Here is a 23,921-nt window from a genome sequence, read left to right as displayed (position 1 = left end):
GACGACCTTCCGCCGCCATCCTTTCGTGGACGGTATCATGGAGACACCTCTCCCCTTTGGGCGGAAGCCTTTCCACCTCGACCGCTACGACGGCACAACCGACTCGGACGAGCATATCAATCTATACACCACCCAGGTAAACCTCTATACTAATGAGGATGCTATACTGTGCAGGGTTTTCCCAACCTCGCTCAAGGAGGCTGCACTCAACTGGTATACCCAGCTACCCGCCGAGTCAATTGACAGCTTCGGCACCCTGGTCAGACGATTCACAGCGCAGTATGCGACAAGTCGGCCTCATCACATAACGTTAGCTGCTCTGGCCAGCCTCAGACAGAGCGATGACGAACCACTACGGACGTTCATGCAACACTTTGTCAGCATCTCGGTGAAAATTCAAAATTTGAATCCCGAGGTCGCCCTACACGCCATGCTCATGGCACTCAAGCCCGAACTGTTTGTCGACAGCCTATGTCGCGAAGCTCCTCGCGACATGGACGAGCTACGCGCCCGTGCTGCTGGATACATCCAGATGGGAGAACACTCCGCCTTCCGTGACCAGGATCGCGGAAAACCACAAGGAAAGCAAGACCAAGGTCAGGCCACAAACATTTAAACATTTAAAATTCTGAGGTCGAGTACGAACCTTAAACATTCTTACCCGAGGTCGAGAATGAATGTTAAGTCTCAATTTTACCTCTTTTTGGATGAGACTTATTGAACAAATTCCACTCATCCTTTGAACCATTGCAATATATTTGTTCTGTTTTTGGTTCATTTTGTCTACAGATATAACTAACCCAAATTCAGCTAACAATACCTTAATACACCTCATTTTTTGTGCAGGTATTGAGCTAGTGACTTGAGGATTGAAGACTCTTAGGATTGGAAACCTAAGAAGCTAAGGAGCAGAGAAGAGGTTCTGCGCCGGCCTCAATATAACCCGCGCTAGGCGTGACAAAAACAGAGTATTTCATCTCTGCCAGTTATATTGCGCCGGGTGCAAAAGGAATTAAGCCGGACGCAAAAGGAATTAAGCCGGGCGCAAAAGGAATTAAGCCGGGCGCAAAAGGAATTGCGCCGGGCTTGTGTTGAGACAGAGAGTGCTTGACTTCTCTGGAAGAACTTGCGCCGGGCGCGAAGAATTGTGCGCCGGGCGCGGAACCCTAATATGATCTCCCAGGCTCGTATTTGAAGCCATTTTCGGGGATCTTTCTCTCCATTCTCACATTGGGCGTCTCCAGGAGCTGCGGAAGGGATTCCCAGGGCTTGGGATCGTCCGTGTGCGGATCTTTCCTTCGGTTCTTCACTTCCTCTTCCATCTCTATTTTGTATTTGCCCTCATTGTTGTGAGTGGTTTCACCCATTTTGTGGGGTTAGATGTAACCAACGTACTCTATTGTAATCTTTACGGTTTTAATGATATATATACATGTTTTATTCTTTGTTGTGTTTGTTTCTATTCGTAATGCTTGCTTTGGATTGATCACCCTTTGCATGATTTAAGGTTCCATGGGTATTGGAAAATAACCTTTGAAACTAGTTCTAAAACATATGCCTAGTGGTGATTGTATCTAGGGATAGAGCTTGACCCATTAGTAGTCTTAAACCCTAGCCCGTAATGCGGGTGTAGATATTGGGTACTCAAGGGATTGATATTCAATATCCGCACCTAGGCTCTTTCTCTAAGGGATTAGGTTTGAGTAAACTCTTGGGTTGACTAAGCAATGAATTCAACAAGAGATTAAGGATACATTAGTGTTACGTTTGGTGAAATCTGACCCCCACAACCTTACAATACCACAATACCTTTCCTTACCTTTTCCACTCACAAAACAATATTTATTTACAGCTTTCATTCCAATAGTCACAACCTTGCATTCACTGCACAAACTATGAAATTGGAATTATTCTTTAGTCACGAATAGTTAATAAATGCTTATATTACCTTCTAATCCCTGTGGATACGATATTTTTACTACTTGAACGGCCGGTATACTTGCCGTGTTTGAGACCGTTGATAGAATTAAACGAATTTACAAATATTAACAAAAGTGTTTCAACGGAAATCTCAACAAGTTTTTGGCGCCGTTGCCGGGGATTAGAATGGCGATTTAGTATTTATAGCTATTTGTGATTTAATCCTTTATTATTTTTTGTTATTTTTTTGTTAGCAATGAATTGATGAAGCTAACTTGTGTACTCTAGTCTTCAGCTTTCTCTTGTATGCAAGGTACTGTGAACTAAATTGACCAATCCTTCTGAGCCGCTGTTGAGCAATCATGAGGTTGAACACAGGGCAAAGGGGAACAAGAGCAACAGGAGGAGAAGGAGAATCAGAGCACTTCAAGTTGGTCATCGTCAGGCTCGGGACAATAAACAAGCGCTTCCTGGGAGGCAACCCAGAGATCTGAACTGTGTTTTAGATTTTTGTTGCATGTTGTTCTGTGTTATAAGTGTTGTTTTGTATTATGTGTTGTGTATTGTGTTATATGTTTTGTGGTATATGTTGTTTGTGTTATGTGTTAGTTGTTAGAATCATGTTTGAATGGGTAAATATAGGGTACATTTTGTTTGGAATGTGAGGAATGAGGCAATTCTGTGTCTAGGTGGAAATAAGGCCTGATCCTAATTTAAAATCTGGGCAAATTGACCTTTTAAAGTGACTACGCGCCGGGCTTGACTCTTTTGCACCCGGCCTAGTACTCAATTTTTGGTCTCTGGAACCACCACGCCGGGCGCGTTTAACGCATGCCCGGCGCGATATCAGATTCTGGACCTCGTTGAGTTTTACTGATATGAAGCCCGGCGCATCTGTTCTGCGCCCGGCGCAAAACATTCCTGATACCTTGTATTTAACTATTTTTCATTCATGTTTCTTTGTGTTCTGTTTGTGTTGCATTGTCTTAGTCCATTTCCGTGTACATGCATTTTGTGCTTAATTTTGGTCTAAGGATATTCTCCATTGTGTTATAGTTGCTTGGTCATCACTATGTATACATTTTTGTGCTCACCATTCTTTTTCATGCTTATACTCCGCGACCACTCTTGGTTTCTAGGACTTTCAGGCATATACTGGTTGGCCTGGGGACCAGGCTCCTAAGTTTGGGGGAGTGGAGCTGCTGATGCAGACGGAGCCGTTGATGGTGGAGCAGCCCCTAAAGATGATGATGACCAGACCCCATAGAGGGAAGTATAGGGAGCCTACCTTAGTTTACCTTTGTCTATTGCAAATTATTTTTTGTCTTTTAATTTCAGTATTTTAAATGTTTTTATATTTAGTTCTTTTTTGGTGATTACTTTGTTGGTTCTTTTGTGAATAGTCTGCCTTAGCATGGTTTTTAATCTTGTTGATACTTGTTCTGCTTGTGATCGATTCTGGATTATAGTTTGCTTGATGTTTATGGTGTGTGTACCTTAGACATTTTCAAGTCACATTAGATCTTTAGTTCATGACTAGTTGCATACGGGTTTCAATGTTGATCATAGAACTGAGCTGAGTTTGATAATTTGTGGATGCATAGCCGGGTGAGGTTTGAGCCTAAAACACTTATGAGTGAACTACGCTTAAGTTGCATGATAGACTTTGCTTGAGTTTCCCTGGTGGTTTTCTTATGTTGTGCACTTATATGATCAAGGCATTCATACTCCTCTATTTTGTAACCATCTAAGCCAAAAAGCCATCTCCACTCTTCACTTGACCCATACCTTTCTAAGCCTAAACACCACACCTTCCACTTGTCCCAAACCATGAAAAATTAACCATAACCCTTGCTTTGGTTAAGAGAGCAAAATGATGACATCAAATAAGTTTGGGGGAGTTGAAGAATGGAAAATTTTGGGAAGAAGAAAGTATGTGGTCAGCCATTACAAAACAAAATAATAAAAAAAAAAGAGAAAAACAAAGCAAAAACAAAAATATTAAGATGCAAAAATGTAAATATGCATCTCATAAAGGCTAATGGCTTGGATCAGGTAAAGGGCATGTGCCAAATTGTTGTAATGGGGTATGGAGAGGGACATCATTGTAAAATCTTATTTGCTCTCTTAAGCTATAGCACCTTCAATCCTTGAAAAACCATAAAACTGCTACCGCTTGACCCTGCTTGACCCAGATTGTCCTAATAAAGACCTTGTGATAAGTGTCTGCATTTGTTTTACCACTGGTTTCATTTGGAAACGAAGAGCAAAGTTGAATTATGTGGCGTGAGTAGTAGACTAGAGAGAAACACTCACCCTGATACACTAGTGTGCATAGAGAGAAACATTTTCCTAGTGAGGATGCATACACAGATAGTCATTACTCTTCTCAGCTCTTTGATCTCTTTTGAAACCTTTGTTTGCACCGTGTCATGTTCTATTGCAATAATTGTGATTGGAAATTCATCTGAGGTTCATGCTTGCGAAAAGAAGATACAAGTGAACTAGGATGTAGAAATTGACTCACTTGCATTGCTTGTTATCTGCTAGATTAATTACCTTTTGCTTGAGGACAAGCAAGGTTCTAAGTTTGGGGGAGTTGTTAAGTCTCAATTTTACCTCTTTTTGGATGAGACTTATTGAACAAATTCCACTCATCCTTTGAACCATTGCAATATAATTGTTCTCTTTTTGGTTCATTTTGTGTGCAGATATAACTAACCCAAATTCAGCTAACAATACCTTAATACACCTCATTTTTTGTGCAGGTATTGAGCTAGTGACTTGAGGATTGAAGACTCTTAGGATTAAGCCGCGCTAGGCGTGACAAAAACAGAGTATTTCATCTCTGCCAGTTATATTGCGCCGGGCGCAAAAGGAATTAAGCCGGGCGCAAAAGGAATTAAGTCGGGCGCAAAAGGAATTGCGCCGGGCTTGTGTTGAGACAGAGAGTGCTTGACTTCTCTGGAAGAACTTGCGTCGGGCGCGAAGAATTATGCGCTGGGCGCGGAACCCTAATATGATCTCCCAGGCTCGTATTTGAAGCCATTTTCGGGGATCTTTCTCTCCATTCTCACATTGGGCGTCTCCAGGAGCTGCGGAAGGGATTCCCAGGGCTTGGGATCGTCCGTGTGCGGATCTTTCCTTCGGTTCTTCACTTCCTCTTCCATCTCTATTTTGTATTTGCCCTCATTAACTACAAGAAAAAGTCAAATTTCCCACGGATTATTTCCCACGGACCAAAATCCGTCGGAAATTTCCCACGGATTTAGATCCGTGGAAAATTTCCGACGGAATTTCCCACGGATTTTTACATGAAGGAATTTCCGGCGGAATTTCCGACGGATTTAAATCCGTGGGAAATTTCCGACGGAATTTCCCACGGATTTATATCCGTCTGAAATTTCCGACAGAATTTCCCACGGATTTAAATCCGTCTAAAATTTTTGACGAAATTTCCCACGGATTAAAATCCATCTGAAATTTCTGACGGAGTTTCCCACGTATGAAATTATTAAATAAAATTTAAGCCAATTATTTTTCAAATGCAACCAATCCTAATCGCATCAATACACACAACAATGCACTATATAATGTTTTCATTATTATATGGGTGTTTTCAAAATATAAATAAGATAAATATAAATCAAAGTGTGTGAGGTATGACTTATATTACCTATATATAATTATATGTTTAGGTTATTATAAATTATAAACTAATTAGCGTAAATGTGTTTTTTGTTACTTATCTTGAAAAATACCAACACATGATGTTCAAATTTAAGAATAACACACATCTTTTCTTTAATTTTTAAAAATCACTCATCTCTTTGAAAATAACGTTATTAATTAAATAAGGGGGAAAAAGTTAAATTATGTTCTGCAAATCATATATATGTATCTATCATTTATTTCTAAATTACATCCAATACTATGTCATTTTGATGAAAACTTTCATTGATCTTCAATTTAGAAAATAAGATTTTTTTCAATTCATTTTTAAAATTATTACTTAAATTTAATATATTTTTTTAAATCACAGTGTGCATGATATTTAAAATAAATTTCAAAAAAGTTGAAATAATGAAATAAGAGATCAAATCTCATTTAATTATTGATATTTGTATTAATAAATTATTTTCTCTTAATAGTATATAAACAGTATTATCTTATATAAGTAGTTATATGTGCCTCTTAAATAAATAAATAAGAAAATTAATACTCACTTAAAAATTTGAGAAGAGATATATGTATGACGTTATTGAGAAAAACTTCAAGTAGGGGTTAATGAAATTTTTTCTGGATTAAATCTTCTTTATTTAAAACTTAAAACATTAAAGTTAAAATAATTACACTAAATAATTATTTTTGTTCCTAATAACTGATTGATTTAAAAATCTCTTTAAGTTGTAGTAATTTCTTAAATTTACATTTTATTTGATTTCTGAATTTTATATTTAAGTAAATCAGTAAAATACAAAGTAACGAGTATAAATATGAGTATAAATATGAGTATTTAAAACTTCAATGAATCTATATATAGAAAGTAGAGATAAAGACAGAGAAAATGAATAGAAGAAAAATAGTTAAATATATAGTTGTTTGATTATCTATAGTAATAGATAAAGGGTAATATACGTCATCTTGTAACTGATTTTGTCTAATTTTATTTGTAATAATATGATTATATATTTAAATAGTTTAATTTTAATAATTTTTTAACTATATTTTTGTCTTTCACTTAAAATATTTGAATTTCTATATTTGAATTTGAATTATTTTTTAAGTATATTTTTGTCTTTTTGTCTTAAATTTTTGAATTTCTATATTTTAATTTTAATAATTTTTATTTCTATTATTTATTAATTCTTTTCATTTTAAATATTTTATAACATTAATAAAATTTTATAATTTTAATCTCTCTAATTTTATCTTACTTTTTATTTTATAAATATAATTTGGATTATTCATTTTATAATTAAATTAAATTTTTTAAATTTTTTTATGAGTTTACATTCTAAGAATGTATTGAAATTCCTCAATATTTGATTATTAGATAGCAACAATATAGATATTCTGATTATTAGACATTATGTTATAATTCTACTACTGATCGTACTATATGTTATTTTTAATTTTGAACTCCTAAACTTTATTTGTTATGTATGATATTTTATTTTGTATGAATGAATTTGTTTTGATTTACATAATTATGATTGATTTAATATCTTTAAATAGGATAATTATTTAATAAAATTTTGAATTTAAAAAAAAATAATTTTTCACAGAATTTCCCACGGATTTCCAACGGATTTATCCGTGGGTAATTTCCCACGGACTAATCCGTGGGTAATTTCCCACGGATATATCCGTGGGAAATTACCCACGGACAAATCCGTGGGAAAATCTGTGGGAAATTACCCACGGACTAATCCGTGGGAAATTACCCACGGACAAGTCCGTGGGAAATTACCCACGGACAAGTCCGTGGGAAATTACCCACGGATAAATCCGTGGGAAATTCTGTGAAAAATAATTTTTTTAAAATTCAAAATTGAGGAGTTTCAATACATTCTTAGAATGTAAACTCATAAAAAATTTAAAAAAATTAATTTAATTATAAAATGAATAATCTAAATTATATTTATAAAATAAAAAGTAAGATAAAATTAGAGAGATTAAAATTATAAAATTTTAATAATGTTATAAAACATTAAAAAAGAAAAGAATTAATAAATAATAGAAATAAAAAATTATTTAAATTACAATATAGAAATTCAAAAATTTAAGACAAAAAGACAAAAATATACTTAAAAAATAATTCAAATTAAAATATGGAAATTCAAATATTTTAAGTGAAAAGACAAAAATATACTTAAAAAATTACTAAAATTAAATTATTTAAATATATAATCATATTATTACAAATAAAATTAGAATATATAAAATAAAAATCAGTTAAGGGTATGATTATCTATTATTTTTTAGACAAAATCAGTTACAAGATGACGTATAACTTTATATTAAATGTGAATTTTGTAAATTCAACTGTTAAATTAAAAATATTTTACTCTTAAATCATATATACAAAATTTTATATTAATCAAAGATGATTTCTTATAAAACAAAATTAAATCTGTTGAAAAATTTATATTTTCGATGAGAAAATTTTTTGTAGGAAAAGCTATATTATTGATGAAATATTTCAGACAAATTTATATTTGTCGAAAATGTAAGAACTGGTTTTAAATTTGATATGAAAATATTATGATATTATTAGATAAGATTTTAAGTTAGTATTTTATTAATAGTTGATAATTAAAAAATAAAACAAGGATAAATACATTTTTTGAATTTTATATGTTTGATTTAAGATAACTTATAAAATAACTCTTTGGTAAAGTTATTCCGCTCAGTAACTCATGGCGTGTGTTGAAATTTATCGATCTAATTAATTGTTAAATTAAAAGTTACTAAATTTTACTAATAATTAATATAAAAAATTAATTAGTTTTGGAATAAATTATTTGTGAATTAACAATATAATTGAAACATTAATTATTTTAAATTATTTAATAAAATCTTATTGAAAATTTACTATATGATCTTAATATTTTTGTATAATTAATATCTGGTTTTACTATATGATCTTAATATTTTTGTATAACTAATATCTGATTTTAAATTTGATATGGGAATATTATATATAATTAGATAAGATTTTAAGTTAGTATTTTATTAATAGTTAATAATTAGAAGAAAAAAAACAACAAGGATAAATACATTTTTTGAATTTTATATGTTTGATTTAAGGTAAATAAATATATTAAATTAATTAATAATTTATTTAAAATATTAAAATTTAATTTATAAGTATGTATTAAATAAATATTTATAATTTTTTAAATTATATTATCATTATAAATTATAAAATAAAATAATTTAAATTATAATTTTAAATAAAAATAAGTAGACGTTAATTATAAAAGTAAGTACATATAAATAAATAATAATTAAATATATTATTATTATTAATTATTATTATTTGTAATATAAAATTATTATATATTATTATTATAGTACAAATATGAGATTGTATATTTGAGAATGACTTAAATGAATTAATTTGTACAAGTTATACTGACAACATACATATACATTTCGGTAGCTTACTCATAAGAACTTCACAGTTAAGCGTGCTTGACCTGGAGTAGTACAGGGATGGGTGACCTTCTGGGAAGTTTCCCAGAAATTGCACAAGTAAGGATAAAACACACTAAACAATGAAATATCGTGAAATAGAACCCTTGAGAGGCCAAATATGAGGGTTGTTACATTAATAAATTTATTAAAATTAAAAAAAAATTATAATTTTCGGGTAATTTCCCACGGATTTATCCGTGGGAAATTACCGACGGATAAATCCGTGGGAAAGTTACCCACGGATTAAAATCCGTGGGAAAATTTCAGACGACCAATTTACCGACGGATTAGTGTCCGTCGGTAATCCGTCGGAAATGCCTCATTACCCACGGATTTTGGGCATTTCCCACGGATTTTTGCCGTCTGAAATACCGAATTTTCTTGTAGTGATTGTTGTGAGTGGTTTCACCCATTTTGTGGGGTTAGATGTAACCAACGTACTCTATTGTAATCTTTACGGTTTTAATGATATATATACATGTTGTTTTATTCTTTGTTGTGTTTGTTTCTATTCGTAATGCTTGCTTTGGATTGATCACCCTTTGCATGATTTAAGGTTCCATGGGTATTGGAAAATAACCTTTGAAACTAGTTCTGAAACATATGCCTAGTGGTGATTGTATCTAGGGATATAGCTTGACCCATTAGTAGTCTTAAACCCTAGCCCGTAATGCGGGTGTAGATATTGGGTACTCAAGGGATTGATATTCAATATCCGCACCTAGGCTCTTTCTCTAAGGGATTAGGTTTGAGTAAACTCTTGGGTTGACTAAGCAATGAATTCAACAAGAGATTAAGGATACATTAGTGTTACATTTGGTGAAATCTGACCCCCACAACCTTACAATACCACAATACCTTTCCTTACCTTTTCCACTCACAAAACAATATTTATTTACAGCTTTCATTCCAATAGTCACAACCTTGCATTCACTGCACAAACTATGAAATTGGAATTATTCTTTAGTCACGAATAGTTAATAAATGCTTATATTACCTTCTAATCCCTATGGATACGATATTTTTACTACTTGAACCGCCGGTATACTTGCCGTGTTTGAGACCGTTGATAGAATTAAACGAATTTACAAATATTAACAAAAGTGTTTCAACGGAAATCTCAACAATGAACCTCGTTAAAACTCCAAGGTCGAGTTCGAACCTTAAACATTCTTACCCAAGGTCGAGAACGAAACTCGTTAGAATTCTGAGGTCGAGTACGAACCTTAAACATTCTTACCCGAGGTCGAGAACGAACCTCGTTAAAATTCTGAGGTCGAGTACGAACCTTAAACATTCTTACCCGAGGTCAAGAACGAACCTCGTTAAAATTCTGAGGTCGAGTATGAACCTTAAACATTCTTACCCGAGGTCGAGAACGAACCTCGTTAAAATTATGAGGTCGAGTACGAACCTTAAACACTCTTACCTGAGGTTGAGAACGAACCTCGTTAAAATTCTGAGGTCGAGTACGAACCTTAAACATTCTTACCCGAGGTCGAGAACGAACCTCCTTAAAATTCTGAGGTCGAGTACGAACCTTAAACACTCTTACCCGAGGTCGAGAACGAACCTCGTTAAAATTCTGAGGTCGAGTACGAACCTTAAACATTCTTATGCGTGGTCGAGAACGAACCTCGTTAAAATTCTGAGGTCGAGTACGAACCTTAAACATTCCTACCCGAGGTCGACAACGAACCTCGTTAAAATTCTTAGGTCGAGTACAAACCTTAAACATTCCTACCCGAGGTCGAAAATGAATCTCGTTAAAATTCTGAGGTCGAGTACAAACCTTAAACACATAAACCCGAGGTCGAGCACGAACCCCGGTACTGTCCTTAAAGGTCGAATACGAATCTTAATCAAATCATTCATGTAAACCCGAGGTCGAGCACGAACCCCGGTACTGTCCTTAAAGGTCAAATACGAATCTTAATCAAATCATTCACGTAAACCCGAGGTCGAGCACGAACCCCGGTACTCTTACTCAAAGGTCGAATTCGAACCTTAATCAAATCATTCACATAAACCCCGAGGTCGGGTACGAACCCCGGTACTCTCGTTAAAGGTCGAATACGAATCTTAATCAAATCATTCATGTAAACCCGAGGTCGAGCATGAACCCCGGTACTGTCCTTAAAGGTCGAATACGAATCTTAATCAAATCATTCACGTAAACCCGAGGTCGAGCACGAACCCCGGTACTCTTACTCAAAGGTCGAATTCGAACCTTCATAACCTCAATATTTTCACTTAAAGGTCGAATCCGAACCTCAAACACATAAATCCGAGGTCGAGTACGAACCTCAATATTCTCACCTAAGGTCAAGTCTGAACCTTCGTCCATCTCAATTTGAGGTCGGGTACGAACCTCAACATTCTCACTTAAAGGTCGAATTCGAACCTTCATTAGCCAGTTTATCACAAATTCGAGGTCGAATGCGAACTTCGACATCCCCACAAGATCGACTTCGAACCTTAATCAAACCGCTTCGCTCATCACTTAGCCAAACCGTCTAACCCATAATCCGAGGTCAAGTCCGAACCTCGTTGAAATTGTAAGGTCGAACACAAACCTTAAATACTCTTATCCGAGGTCGAGTCCGAACCTCGTTGAAATTATAAGGTCGAGCACGAACCTTAAATATTCTTACCCGAGGTCGGGAATGAACCTCGTTAAAATTCCAAGGTCGAGTTCGAAACTTATTACGCCAAGGTCGAGTCCGAACCTTGAGACTATATTTTCTTAACCAAGGTCAAACACGAACCGTGTTACGCCAAGGTCGAGTCCGAACCTTGAGACTATACTTTCTTAATCAAGGTCGAGTTCGAACCTTGATATGCCAAGGTCAAGTCAGAACATTGAGACTATATTTTCTTAACCAAGGTTCAAGTTCGAACCTTAGTTCAAACGTTCCATTCGAATTTGAGGTCGGATACGAACCTCGATACTTTCACCTAAGGTCGAATTCGAACCTTAGTTCAATCGTTTCACTCGGTTTGAGGTCGAATACGAACCTCGATACTCTCACCCAAGGTCGAATTCGAACCTTAGTTCAATCGTTTCACTCAAAGTTGAGGTCGAATACGAACCTCGATACTCTCACCTAAGGTCAAATTCGAACCTTAGTTCAATCGTTTCACTCGAAGTTGAGGTCGGATACGAACCTCAATACTCTCATCCGAGGTCGAATCCGAACCTCGTTTAAAGTTCAGCCATCTTTAGCTTGAGGTCGAATATGAACCTCAATACTCTCATCCGAGGTCGAATCCGAACCTCGTTAAAATTCATCTAACATTAGTTTGAGGTCGAATACGAACCTCAATACTCTAATCCGAGGTCGAATCCGAACCTGGTTAAAGTTCAGACAAAGACCAAACAGAGAAACCAGACATCAAATAGAAAAAGCCACAGGCCACACCACTCACATCAGTAGCTAGAGCGACCTGCTCAGCAACTTGGGGCTCCACCTCAGTATCTCACCCGAGGTCAAATCCAAACCTCGTTAAAAGTTCATCTAACTTCAGTTTGAGGTCGAATACGAACCTCAAAACTCTCACCCAAGGTCGAATTCGAACCTTAGTTCAATCGTTCCACTCAAAGTTGAGGTCGAATACGAACCTCGATACTCTCACCTAAGGTCGAATTCGAACCTTAGTTCAATCGTTTCACTCGAAGTTGAGGTCGGATACGAACCTCAATACTCTCATCCGAGGTCGAATCCGAACCTCGTTAAAAGTTCATCCAACTTCAGTTTGAGGTCGAATACGAACCTCGATACTCTCACCCAAGGTCGAATTCGAACCTTAGTTCAATCGTTTCACTCGAAGTTGAGGTCGGATACGAACCTCAATACTCTCATCCGAGGTCGAATCCGAACCTCGTTAAAAGTTCATCCAACTTTAGTGTGAGGTCGAATACGAACCTCAATACTCTCATCCGAGGTCGAATTCGAACCTCGTTAAAAGTTCATCCAACTTTGGTTTGAGGTCGAATACGAACCTCAATACTCTCATCCGAGATCGAGTCCGAACCTCGAGATCACATTTTATCAACCAAGGTCGAGTTCGAACCTTGATATGCCAAGGTCGAGCTCGACCCTTAAAAATCACATCTACTTAACAAGATCGAATTAGAACATTCAAACATCAAATTTGGGAGCTCCTCAGAAGCCCCTTTGCTCTTACATCACTCGGTGCTGGGGGGGCAAGTGTACTGGCCAGCAGAGTTGCCAACTTGTCCCTCACCAATCTATTGACCCGGTCAAAGGTTTACTAGCCTGACCAAGCAGCAAACTCATTATTGTCGAGTTCCTCAGCTCGGCCATGAAACATGGATATCGAAATACCACATCGGCCCAAAGATGCCACGTCATCAAATGAATAAAAATACAATTTTGTCACCGCACCACAATCACAAGGTAAAACCCTAACAATTCCAATGTGCCGGTAGACAGTAAAAACCCTAATATTAAATCATTTTACTCAAAATTTGAGGTCGAGTACGAACCTCGTTAAAATTCTGAGGTCGAGTATGAACCTCAATAGGCTCACTTGAGGATCGAGTTCAAACCTTAACGCGTTTATTTGAGGTTCGAATACGAACCCTAAACATTCGGTCGAGAACGAACCTTGTGAAGGATTACCTAACCCTATCTCAAGGTCGAATACTAGCCCGAACCTCGTCCAAGTTTGAGGTCAAACACGGACCTCAACACCCTTATTTAAAGTCGAGTACGAACCTTAAGTTCGTTCAGCAGAATTCAAACCCGAACCTCGTTAAAGGTCGAGGTCAAATACGGAGCTCAACATCCTTATTTAAGGTCGAGTCCGAACCTTAATAAAATCGTTTCAACAAAATCTGAGGTCGAGTACGAACCAAATCCGAGGTCGAATACGAACCTCGACACTCTTGTTAAGGTCAAGTCTGAACCTCATCATCCGAGGTCGAATACGAACCTCGATGCCCTCGCCTAAGGTCGAGTTCGAACCTTAATTAAATCATTTTACTCAAAATTTAAGGACGAGTACGAACCCTAACACGCCCATTTAAGGTCGAATACGAACCTTAACACATTCATTTGAGGTCGAATACGAACCTTAACACGTCTATTTAAGGTCGAGTACGAACCTCGACATGTTTATTCGAGGGCGAGTTCGAACCTTAGTATGCTAATCTGAGGTCGAGTTCGAACCTCAGCATGATTAAGGTTGAGTCCGAACCTTCACAAAAATTATCTAACAGAAAAATCCAAGGATGAATTCGAACCTCGGTATGACAAAGGCTAAGTCCGAACATTCGCAAAGTTACTTAATGAAAAATCCGAGGTCAAATTCGAACCTCGGTATGATTGAGGTCGAATCCGAACTATAGTACGATTAAGGTCAAACACGAACCTTAACACGATTATTCGAGGTCGACTACGAACCTTAACACGTTTATTCGAGGTCGAATACGAACCTTAACGTATTTGTTTAAGGTTGAATATGAACCTTAAACACGCAAACTTGAGGTCGAGACCGAACCTCGAAATGATCGAGGTTAAATCTGAACCTCGACACTACTACTTAAGATCAAGCTTGAACCTTCACGAAAATCTAAGGTCAGGTTCGAACCTCGGCTTATTACGGTCAAGTTTGAACCTTCACAAAAATTACTTAGATCTAAGATCGAATTCGAATCCTGGTTCGATTGAAATCGAGTTCGAACCTTCACGAGAAACTACTTAAAATTAAGGCCGAATTCGGATCTCAGCGTGAGCTTTCACCAAAAATGAGAGTGTACAAGAGACATCGAACGTGTGTCTCAAAATGTGTGCAAAGCAAAAACCAAACGCAAACACATAAAGGCAGAAGAAAAATATGCATATACAAACAAAGTTCCCAGAGTTCAACGCTTGAATTCAAAACAGAAAATCAAAGCAAAGGGAAAATTAAACTAGGTTATAACAAAATTGGCCTACGTAGAGACATTCTCGCAGGAGCTATCCTCCACGTCGTCCTCCTTGACGAGCTCGGTCTTAACTCCTCGACCTACGGCCTTCAGAGCTCGGGGGGCTAGTGTACTGACCGTACTTCGCACCCGGGCTCCGAGCCCGGATTAGCGATACAAAGCCACCCCGGGCACACGCTGAGCGACGTCAGCCCGGTATTTGGGGCCCGGTATTTGGGCAGATCATTCCCGAACCCGAGGATCTCGTCCCAGATCAGAACCGCCCTCCAATTATATCATATGATATCTCATCATATCATATCATATCATATCATATGATATCTTATCATATCATGTCTTATTTCATGCCCAAGGCCCAAGACAACCCTAATTCACACAAAGGTATGTGCATTATTTATACGAGACTCATACTCCCACAAACACTAACTTTAGCATCGGAGTCTCTTTTGCAGGTACCACCCCCATCTTGGAGCACCAGCGTACCAGTGAAGGAGGCTCGCCGATCTTACCCGGCGGATCAGCTCTACAGCAGATTTTCGGTAAGAACAATTTATATATATCAAACTTCTAAAACTCATAGGTGATCAACTATATCAATATATTATATTATTAAATAAATAAAGATATTGTGACTGTGCATAAAGAATGTACCAAATATAATGAATTTTATAGTTTAAAGTATTTAGCATGTAAATATTTTATTCTATTATTTAGCTTTTAAAAAAAGAAAGCATTTTGTAATGCATTATTTTTGGAATTGGATCCAATCTGCCCTCACGAATCGTAGTCAATTCTAAAAATAACAGTAATGACTTACGCTTCTCAGAATGCGCCACGTGTCCCAATGGAACCAACATTGCACTATTTATACAGTGAGTCTTCCTTAACAATCCAGTAAAACTCAGGAGTTTTCTTTGCAACAATGAACCCTAAGGTCTTCTTCGACATGACCATCGGAGGCCAACCAGCGGGGCGCATAGTGATGGAGTTGTTCGCCGACACAACTCCACGAACCGCTGAGAACTTTCGAGCGCTTTGCACCGGCGAGAAGGGCGTGGGGCGGAGCGGGAAGCCCCTCCACTACAAGGGCTCCACATTCCACCGCGTGATCCCCAACTTCATGTGCCAAGGCGGGGACTTCACCGCGGGGAACGGCACCGGCGGCGAGTCCATCTACGGGTCGAAGTTCGCCGACGAGAACTTCATCATGAAGCACACAGGGCCCGGCATTCTTTCGATGGCAAACGCAGGACCAGGAACCAATGGATCTCAGTTCTTCATTTGCACCGCCAAGACGGAGTGGCTGGACGGCAAGCACGTGGTGTTCGGCAAGGTGGTCGAGGGTCTTGACGTCGTCAAGGATGTCGAGAAGGTGGGTTCCAGCTCCGGCAAGACCTCCAAGCCCGTCGTTGTTGCTGACTGTGGACAACTCTCTTAGACTTTCTCCTTTTCATCTGCTTTTTTTTTCACTCATGTTGCTCTCAAATCTCAATCCTTCGTGTTGAGATCTTTCTTTTTCTCATTTACTTTCGGATTTCTATGCTCGACTCTTGTTATCATAAAACTCATGCTACTTTAATAAAATTAGGGTTAATTAATTGTTAATACATGCTTTTTTGAGAGGATCGCGCTTAACATAGGGAATCTCACCCTTAATGTGGATTAGCGAAAACCACAAAATTAGAGTTTTACAATCTCTCTCATCACACTTAATTATATCATAAGTTTATGATACGGATGGTAATGGGTCGCATGCCGCTCTCGTCTTGCTATATGAAAATTGTTTTCATACTCATGACCCTATATTCGTACGGGTATTTATTGAGTGAGTATCTATAAATTTCTTGAATACTCACGGATATTCATAGATATTTATAAATTTTTTAAGAAATTAAAAAAATTATATTACAAATAATTTTAAGTCTATATTTAATATTATTGAAATATTAAAAATAAAAATTTAATGTTAATTTTGAACTTGTATTTAACGTTAATTTTGTTGAAATAATAATAAAAATATAAGATAAAAAATACATAATCAATCTCACAAGTAAGTTAAAGTCTCATCACAAAGTTACAATAATTCAATATCATAATTTCAAACGAAAGTAAACAACTTAAAATATATAAATTTTATTGGTCCAATCAAAGTTAAAAAATTAATCAAATTATATCCAACATAATTCTATAACATGCTTAACAAATGTTGGTAACTTCATCAACCTCACTTTTGTAAGAAAATAAGACGAGAGAGTGTAATTTTAGAGTTGTGTGGTACAAGAATAATTAGGATATTTAAGAAATATTATTAAATGGGTATCCGCGGATATGTATATCATCATACCCGCCCCCGCCCCATTTATAAACGGGTAAAAAATTATTCGTCTCCATTATTCGCTAGTATCCAATTAGCCTATCTATTTATTATCCGTAGCGAATTTTACCCGTAGGTGCGGGTATTTTTGTCATCCCTAGTTTATGACTACAATTCTAACGCATTATATAACTTTTATCGTTAATTTATGCAATACACACACACACATATATATATATATATTATTTAATATTTTATAATTTATTTTATACTAATATTGATAATATATATATAGTATGATATGCTGATTTATTTTTATAATAATTATATTTATTGTTATTACATTATAATAATTATTTATTATTTTTAATAATAAAATATTTATCAAAGGTGAAAGTAAACATAATTATTCAAATTTACCATTAGGTCAAATTAGTACACTTGTCATATATAAATAAAAGAACCACATGTTATCGTATATTTAATAAAACTGTTATTATTAATATTTGTTATCTAAATTGTCAATGTTATTTTAAGTATATAAAACATATAAGGATCCAAACGTTATTGGGAGTACCCATTCAATCTCAACCTGACTTTGGTTAGATTTGTGTTTGAATTTTCTCCTACTTCAAAAATTGGGTTCGAGAATGTAGCTTTCCGTTCTCTTATGAGTCATGACCATAACCACTCTATTGTATTTTTTTAATTCAAGTATATATATATATATATATATAATTTACTTTATAATTTATTTTTATTATCATTAAAAATATAAATTAATTTCTTTATCAGTTAAATAATTTAAATTATGACAATAATTAGATTACAAGCTTATCATTATCCTTTTTATTTATTATATTGTTTTAAAGGGTAACTTTATTAAAATGTGGTACTCAGTTTTTAAAGAGTTAAACTTATTTTAGTCGAGTCAAATTTAAATTTGGCCTACCTTAATTGAGTTCCACTTACTTTATCTCCTTTCCTTACTTTTTATTTAACTTTTGGGGCTTAACTTTTTGGGTCAACATTTGGGCCAGAGTTGGAGTTATATATTTTTCCACATCTCAGAGATTTGGGCTGGGTTGTAAATCGAGCGTTTCTGGGTCTGGGTATATAGCTAGCTATCTTTAAGGCTTTAGCAGTACTTAGTGTTCATGAACTTAAAAAGAAGACGTCAAATGAGGAGGTTTCCTTTAAAATTATAATAATATCAAGTGTCACATAATGTATGTTTTTTATGTCTGTATTGCTATACCCCAAACATGAAACTAACTTGTTAATTATTAATTCACTTGAGTATCAGCGTGTCGTTGGGATTACGAGTGAGTGACGTGAACGACTCTCTGTGAGCTTCGAAAAATTTAACCCATCGATTAACATCGTGACCATATGTTATTTGATTTATCACGTGAAATCAATTGAAAAAAAAAATTATTATATCTGGATCTACTGTTTCACAACGTTAAACCAAACTCCCACCACGTACTTTACTTTTTTTCCTTTTCTTATCCTTTTGGAACATTGCTGTGCTTGGATACATTTTAGGAGTATATATGGCTATTGTTCTTTGTTCATGCTGGGAAATGCCTGCAAGAAGTTTTCAACCGGATGTCTTCAGTTCTCTCTTCCTCGGCTCCCCAAAGTAGAGTGGTTTGTCACTATAATTAAATGAAACTTTAATGTCCAAGTTAATAAGTGTTCAAAATAATTTAGTATACAATATATGATTATGTAGCTTATTATGATGGTCCAATGCAAATATATTTATATATAAATAAATGTTATCATTGAGGGTCTCATTATTCGGCATATTTAATAATTTATTATTATTATTTTGTAATCGTCCAGTATTATTTTTCATAATAATAACAAAGGTGCAACTTTAGCCGAATAATTTTGGACAATACATCGTAACTGTTCCAATATCGATAACTAAATACTAATAATGAATCTTCAAGCACTTGACACTCAAAAACTGATATATTATCGACCTTGAGACCTATGTGATATAGCTATGAATATTATCGTGCATTTCAGCTCATGCCATTGTCAATCACTTTAAAATTTTAAAGTTCATAAAATGATGCACTAATAGATTCAGACCACTGGTAGGATTGTTACAAGGATTGAAAAATTTTAAGCCATTTATGTTGGTTCCGGTTAATGAATATTAACATTAGTCTACTCTCCACTGTAAATAACACTGAATAAATTAATAAGCACAATCTCAAATAGAAAATTAATATAAAATTGTTAACAAGATCAGTAAAGCTTTATAATGTACCTTATTAAAACAAACTAAATAAATGTTATAAAATAGTATAAATAATTTTCTAAGTTAAAAAACTCATCTAAATATACTAAATAAAGAGTCAAGAGGCACTTACATTTATCATACAGATATATTTAAAGTAAAATTGCATCATTTTTTATGTCATGAAAATTAATTTTTTATTATAAATCTAATATATATATATATATATATATATATATATATATATATATAAAGGAGGGTTCAAATTTAAATTTAATTATATAAATAAATAAACAATTATTACATCCCAAAATATTAGTAATTACTAATTAGTATGTAAATATCGCACTAGATATTTGTCTAATTCGAATTTGTTAGCAACTTTTATCATAAAAAGAATAGTTTATTATATTCCAGTGATTACAAGATAAAAAGTAAAAAATAATTTTTGTTATAAAAATAACATACTAAATATTTACTTTTGAAGTAATTCAAAATATTTAATATCGTGAGTGAACGGATATTGCGAGAATCAACGGATATTTTAGAGAATAAAAAGTTGAATATTAACGGTACGTAACGTAAGTGAAGAAATAGAGAAGTGAGGTGACAGGTTGCAGCATGAATCTCTGTCGCTGGCGAAAGGAAGCTTCCGCAGAGGGAATCATAAAAATAGAGTGTTTGTGTTGAGATTGCATAGTGTTAGAGACAATGGGGATTGCAGAGAACACAAAGGGTTTGGTTCTTGCGGTGGCTTCGGGTGCCTTCATAGGAGCAAGCTTCATCCTCAAAAAGAAAGGTCTGAAGCAAGCTGCTACTCACGGCACTCGCGCTGGTGTTGGCGGCCATTCTTATCTGCTACAGCCACTCTGGTGGGCTGGCATGGTTACAAGTAAAGTAACTAACTTTCTCTTCTTATTTCCATGCTTTCACTTTTCTCATATTCTAATTCCTCACACTCACAGTGTTTATTGGAGAGGTTGCCAATTTTGTCGCTTATATATACGCTCCTGCGCTTCTCGTTACTCCCCTCGGTGCACTTAGTATTATTGTCAGGTACCTTTAATTACTTTCAACAAAGTTCTTGTGACTTTCTGTTAACACTTACTTGTTCCATGTTTATCGATCGGGATAGTGCTGTTTTGGCGCACTTCTTGCTCAAGGAGAAGCTTCAGAAGATGGGGATTTTGGGATGTGTGTTCTGCATTGTGGGCTCAGTTCTCATTGTCATCCATGCACCTCAAGAGCATACTTTGACTTCTGTGCAAGAAATTTGGGATCTCGCCACTCAACCATGTCTGTTTTCACCCTGTTTTGTTTATTTTTAATTCATTTCCGGTCTATGAAGTGGTGTTTCTCATGATCTCTTTTTTGTTTCAACAGTATTTCTAGTTTATGTGGCAGCAACAGTTTCGGTAGTTTTAGCCTTGATTTTGCATTTTGAACCTCGCTATGGACAGAAAAATATGCTTGTCTACTTGGGAATTTGTTCATTAATGGGCTCACTTACGGTACTTATGTTTTCACCAATCACTTTGATGGGTATTGTAATGCACAAACTAACTATATACTAAACTAAACTATTCAGGTAATGAGCACAAAAGCCATAGGGATTGCAATCAAGCTCACATTAGAGGGAATAAGTCAAATAACTTATCCTCAAACTTGGTTTTTTCTTACCGTGGCTGTCATATGTATCGTTGCACAGTTGAATTACCTGAACAAGGTCAGTGCATAGTTATCAAATTTAGTCTGATGCAACCCATAATTAAGACCATAAATTATTGATAATCAGTGTACTGAAGGTCACCTTTTTTCTATATTTGTTGAATCACTCCGCAAGTTGGTTACCTTCTGCAAACAAATTGATGTTAGCTCTCTTTATTCAGCACTGCTTGTGTTGATTGACGTTTAGCCATGTGCATGCCATATATGATAAGTAGATGCCCCATCATCTTTTTAAAATCTTTTCTGAAGAGGTTCGGTAGTGCAATTTAAGGAGTTATTATAGCTAAAGTATACAGGGCAATAGAATCATGTCTTAGCATTCATTGTGCTTCCAACATCAGTACATGGAAATTACAATCCTTTCTTGATCCTTATACACTAGACACAATTGAATGGGAAATTGCATGTTCACACTTTCCTTCCGTAACAAACCAGCCTCATGGGATGCATCAATGTTTCAAGTTAGACATCAATATAACCCTGAATAATTTTAAATTAGTCATGAAAATTATGCTCCTAGCTCTTAGGAGGTCTTCTATTGCCAAAATCAAAGTTCCGCAAGCTAACTTGCCAGTTGTACTCCTTCATAAACTCTATAAGTTGGAACTTCTTTACTCACAATTGTTAATAATAACAGTCCACATCTATATCAAAGGCCTTACGCCGTTAGTCCTTCAAAGCTGTGCTTCTAAAGGGAAAACCATTCACTCAATTAGAATTGTCTACACTGTAATGTTCTGGATGCTAGTCAGAAACCTTTCTCGTCCAAACCTTAGATAACTATAAGAGGCTATTCAAGATTACTGGTGAGAATTGCATTGTGCTTGATAACAAAGTATTAATGTAGTTGGCATCAGATCAATCTTTATGAATCTTAATATTTTTGTGCATGAAAAAGTTGAGTTTCTTCTGTTTTTGCATTTGAGGCAAACTTAAATATACAGCCCATTGAAAATAGTACATATGATAGAAATATGCAATAAAATCTTTTTAATGGTGCTCTATTGGTCTTTTAGCGTGTCTATGATCCATAGTTTTATTTTTATTATTTCAATACCAAGTTACAAACAGGCTACAGAATTCTTTTTTTACTGCCCTAATATAATTTTACATTGCTTATCAATCTTCTGAGTCCTATCTTAGTTTCCTTGATCTTTTAGCTAATCTTGAGCATTTATGCATTATGGAACTATTTTTCAGGCGCTGGATACATTCAACACAGCAATTGTCTCTCCCGTGTATTATGTCATGTTCACAACTTTGACTATTATTGCGAGTGTGATAATGTTTAAGGTATCATGGCACATTCTTGGATTCCTTTCGCGCCATATCGAAGGTCTTCTTCTAGCTGAAAAAATAGGACAAGCTAGGCTTTTTAATTGCTTTAATCTTCTGTGCAGGATTGGTCTGGTCAGAGTGCGAGCAGCATAGCCTCTGAGATATGTGGATTTGTCATTGTTCTTTCGGGAACAATCTTATTGCATGTGACAAGAGAACACGAAAAATCTAACATGCAAGGTAAAAACTACATGTTACTTTCCAACAATTGCGCATGCCCACTTACCTATTATCAATTTGTTTGTTGTTTAAAATGTGTGCATTCCTGTTAGTTTTAGATGTCCAGGCCCAAATCCCTTGAATTATGGATTAAAGATTGTAGCTTCTATTTACTACCTAATGACTATCAAATGTCCCTCTTCTCTTATTTCCTGTAATTATCAATTATCCTTAGATTCAGTCTCAAGTATGTCTTTATAGGGAGTAAACCTGATCCGATGATGATCACTTTGAATTGCAATTTGATGCAGGGTCCTTGACATGGTATATTGGTGAGGACTTAATGAAGGGCATTGAGGATGAACACCTGAACCTTATGCATAGTTCATATTATGTTGAAAAGTGACTTTTCCCGAGGTTGATGTAAGAGAACATGTTCTCCTAGCATCTAGCAATGACGTAACCTGATTTGGTGCATTTACAGGGCAAGGATTAGAATCATTAGATTCGTGCAACCTGTGATGCTATAGTTTTCTGACTATTTCACCTGCTGACTGTTGCATACAACTACCAATAGGAATCAAGAATCATCTTATACAATGTTCTATTCTCTAATTGCGATTCAAGCAATCTTTTTCAAACTGAAATGGGGATTGCTACCACATTGCAACACTGGATATCATTAGAGTGATTTCATGGTATGTTTTAACATCCATGATAGAACGTTAGCTCGTATTTGTTATTCAGTAACTAGATTCTATTGATTATTTTATTGATAAGGTGTTAATATGTTGATTCCTGTTAAAGATATTTAAATTTATTGTTATCATGATATTTTGTAGCAATTATGGATGAGTTAGTTGGTGGATATAGTTTTCTTTTGTCAATTTTTCACGATTTTATGAGATGAGCAGAGCAAAAAAAGACGACCTGCTATGAACATTCCTTATGAAATCGAACCAGTATGGGATTTTAGAGAACCATGCCTTGTTAATTACTGAAAGAACAAAATAGGAATGTGACCCCAGCATAATGTTGGGTGGTAGAGC

The 23,921-nt window shown here is 35.4% G+C and overlaps 2 protein-coding genes across 2 annotated transcripts; both read left to right on the top strand.

Moving 5' to 3' along the window:
- Window positions 1-15,979: 15,979 nt before the first annotated feature.
- Window positions 15,980-16,681, top strand: ROC3 (rotamase CYP 3). The gene has a single exon (XM_020382415.3). The coding sequence runs from the start codon at window positions 15,999-16,001 to the stop codon at window positions 16,512-16,514; it is 516 nt and encodes a 171-aa protein (XP_020238004.1). The 5' UTR covers window positions 15,980-15,998; the 3' UTR covers window positions 16,515-16,681.
- A 3,557-nt stretch (window positions 16,682-20,238) lies between these two features.
- On the top strand, window positions 20,239-23,717 carry LOC109817185 (putative magnesium transporter NIPA6). The gene is made up of 8 exons (XM_020382400.3): window positions 20,239-20,539; window positions 20,613-20,703; window positions 20,783-20,943; window positions 21,031-21,158; window positions 21,236-21,373; window positions 22,576-22,668; window positions 22,776-22,893; window positions 23,184-23,717. The coding sequence occupies exons 1-8, from the start codon at window positions 20,359-20,361 to the stop codon at window positions 23,276-23,278; spliced, it is 1,005 nt and encodes a 334-aa protein (XP_020237989.1). The 5' UTR covers window positions 20,239-20,358; the 3' UTR covers window positions 23,279-23,717.
- Window positions 23,718-23,921: the final 204 nt, after the last annotated feature.

Source organism: Cajanus cajan, chromosome 4 (genome assembly GCF_000230855.2).
Source record: "Cajanus cajan strain Asha chromosome 4, NIPB_CcT2T_4, whole genome shotgun sequence".
In the NCBI taxonomy this organism is placed as follows: Eukaryota; Viridiplantae; Streptophyta; class Magnoliopsida; order Fabales; family Fabaceae; genus Cajanus; species Cajanus cajan.
The sequence above is the reverse complement of the archived record's forward strand: the minus strand, read 5'-3'. Positions and strand labels throughout refer to the sequence as shown.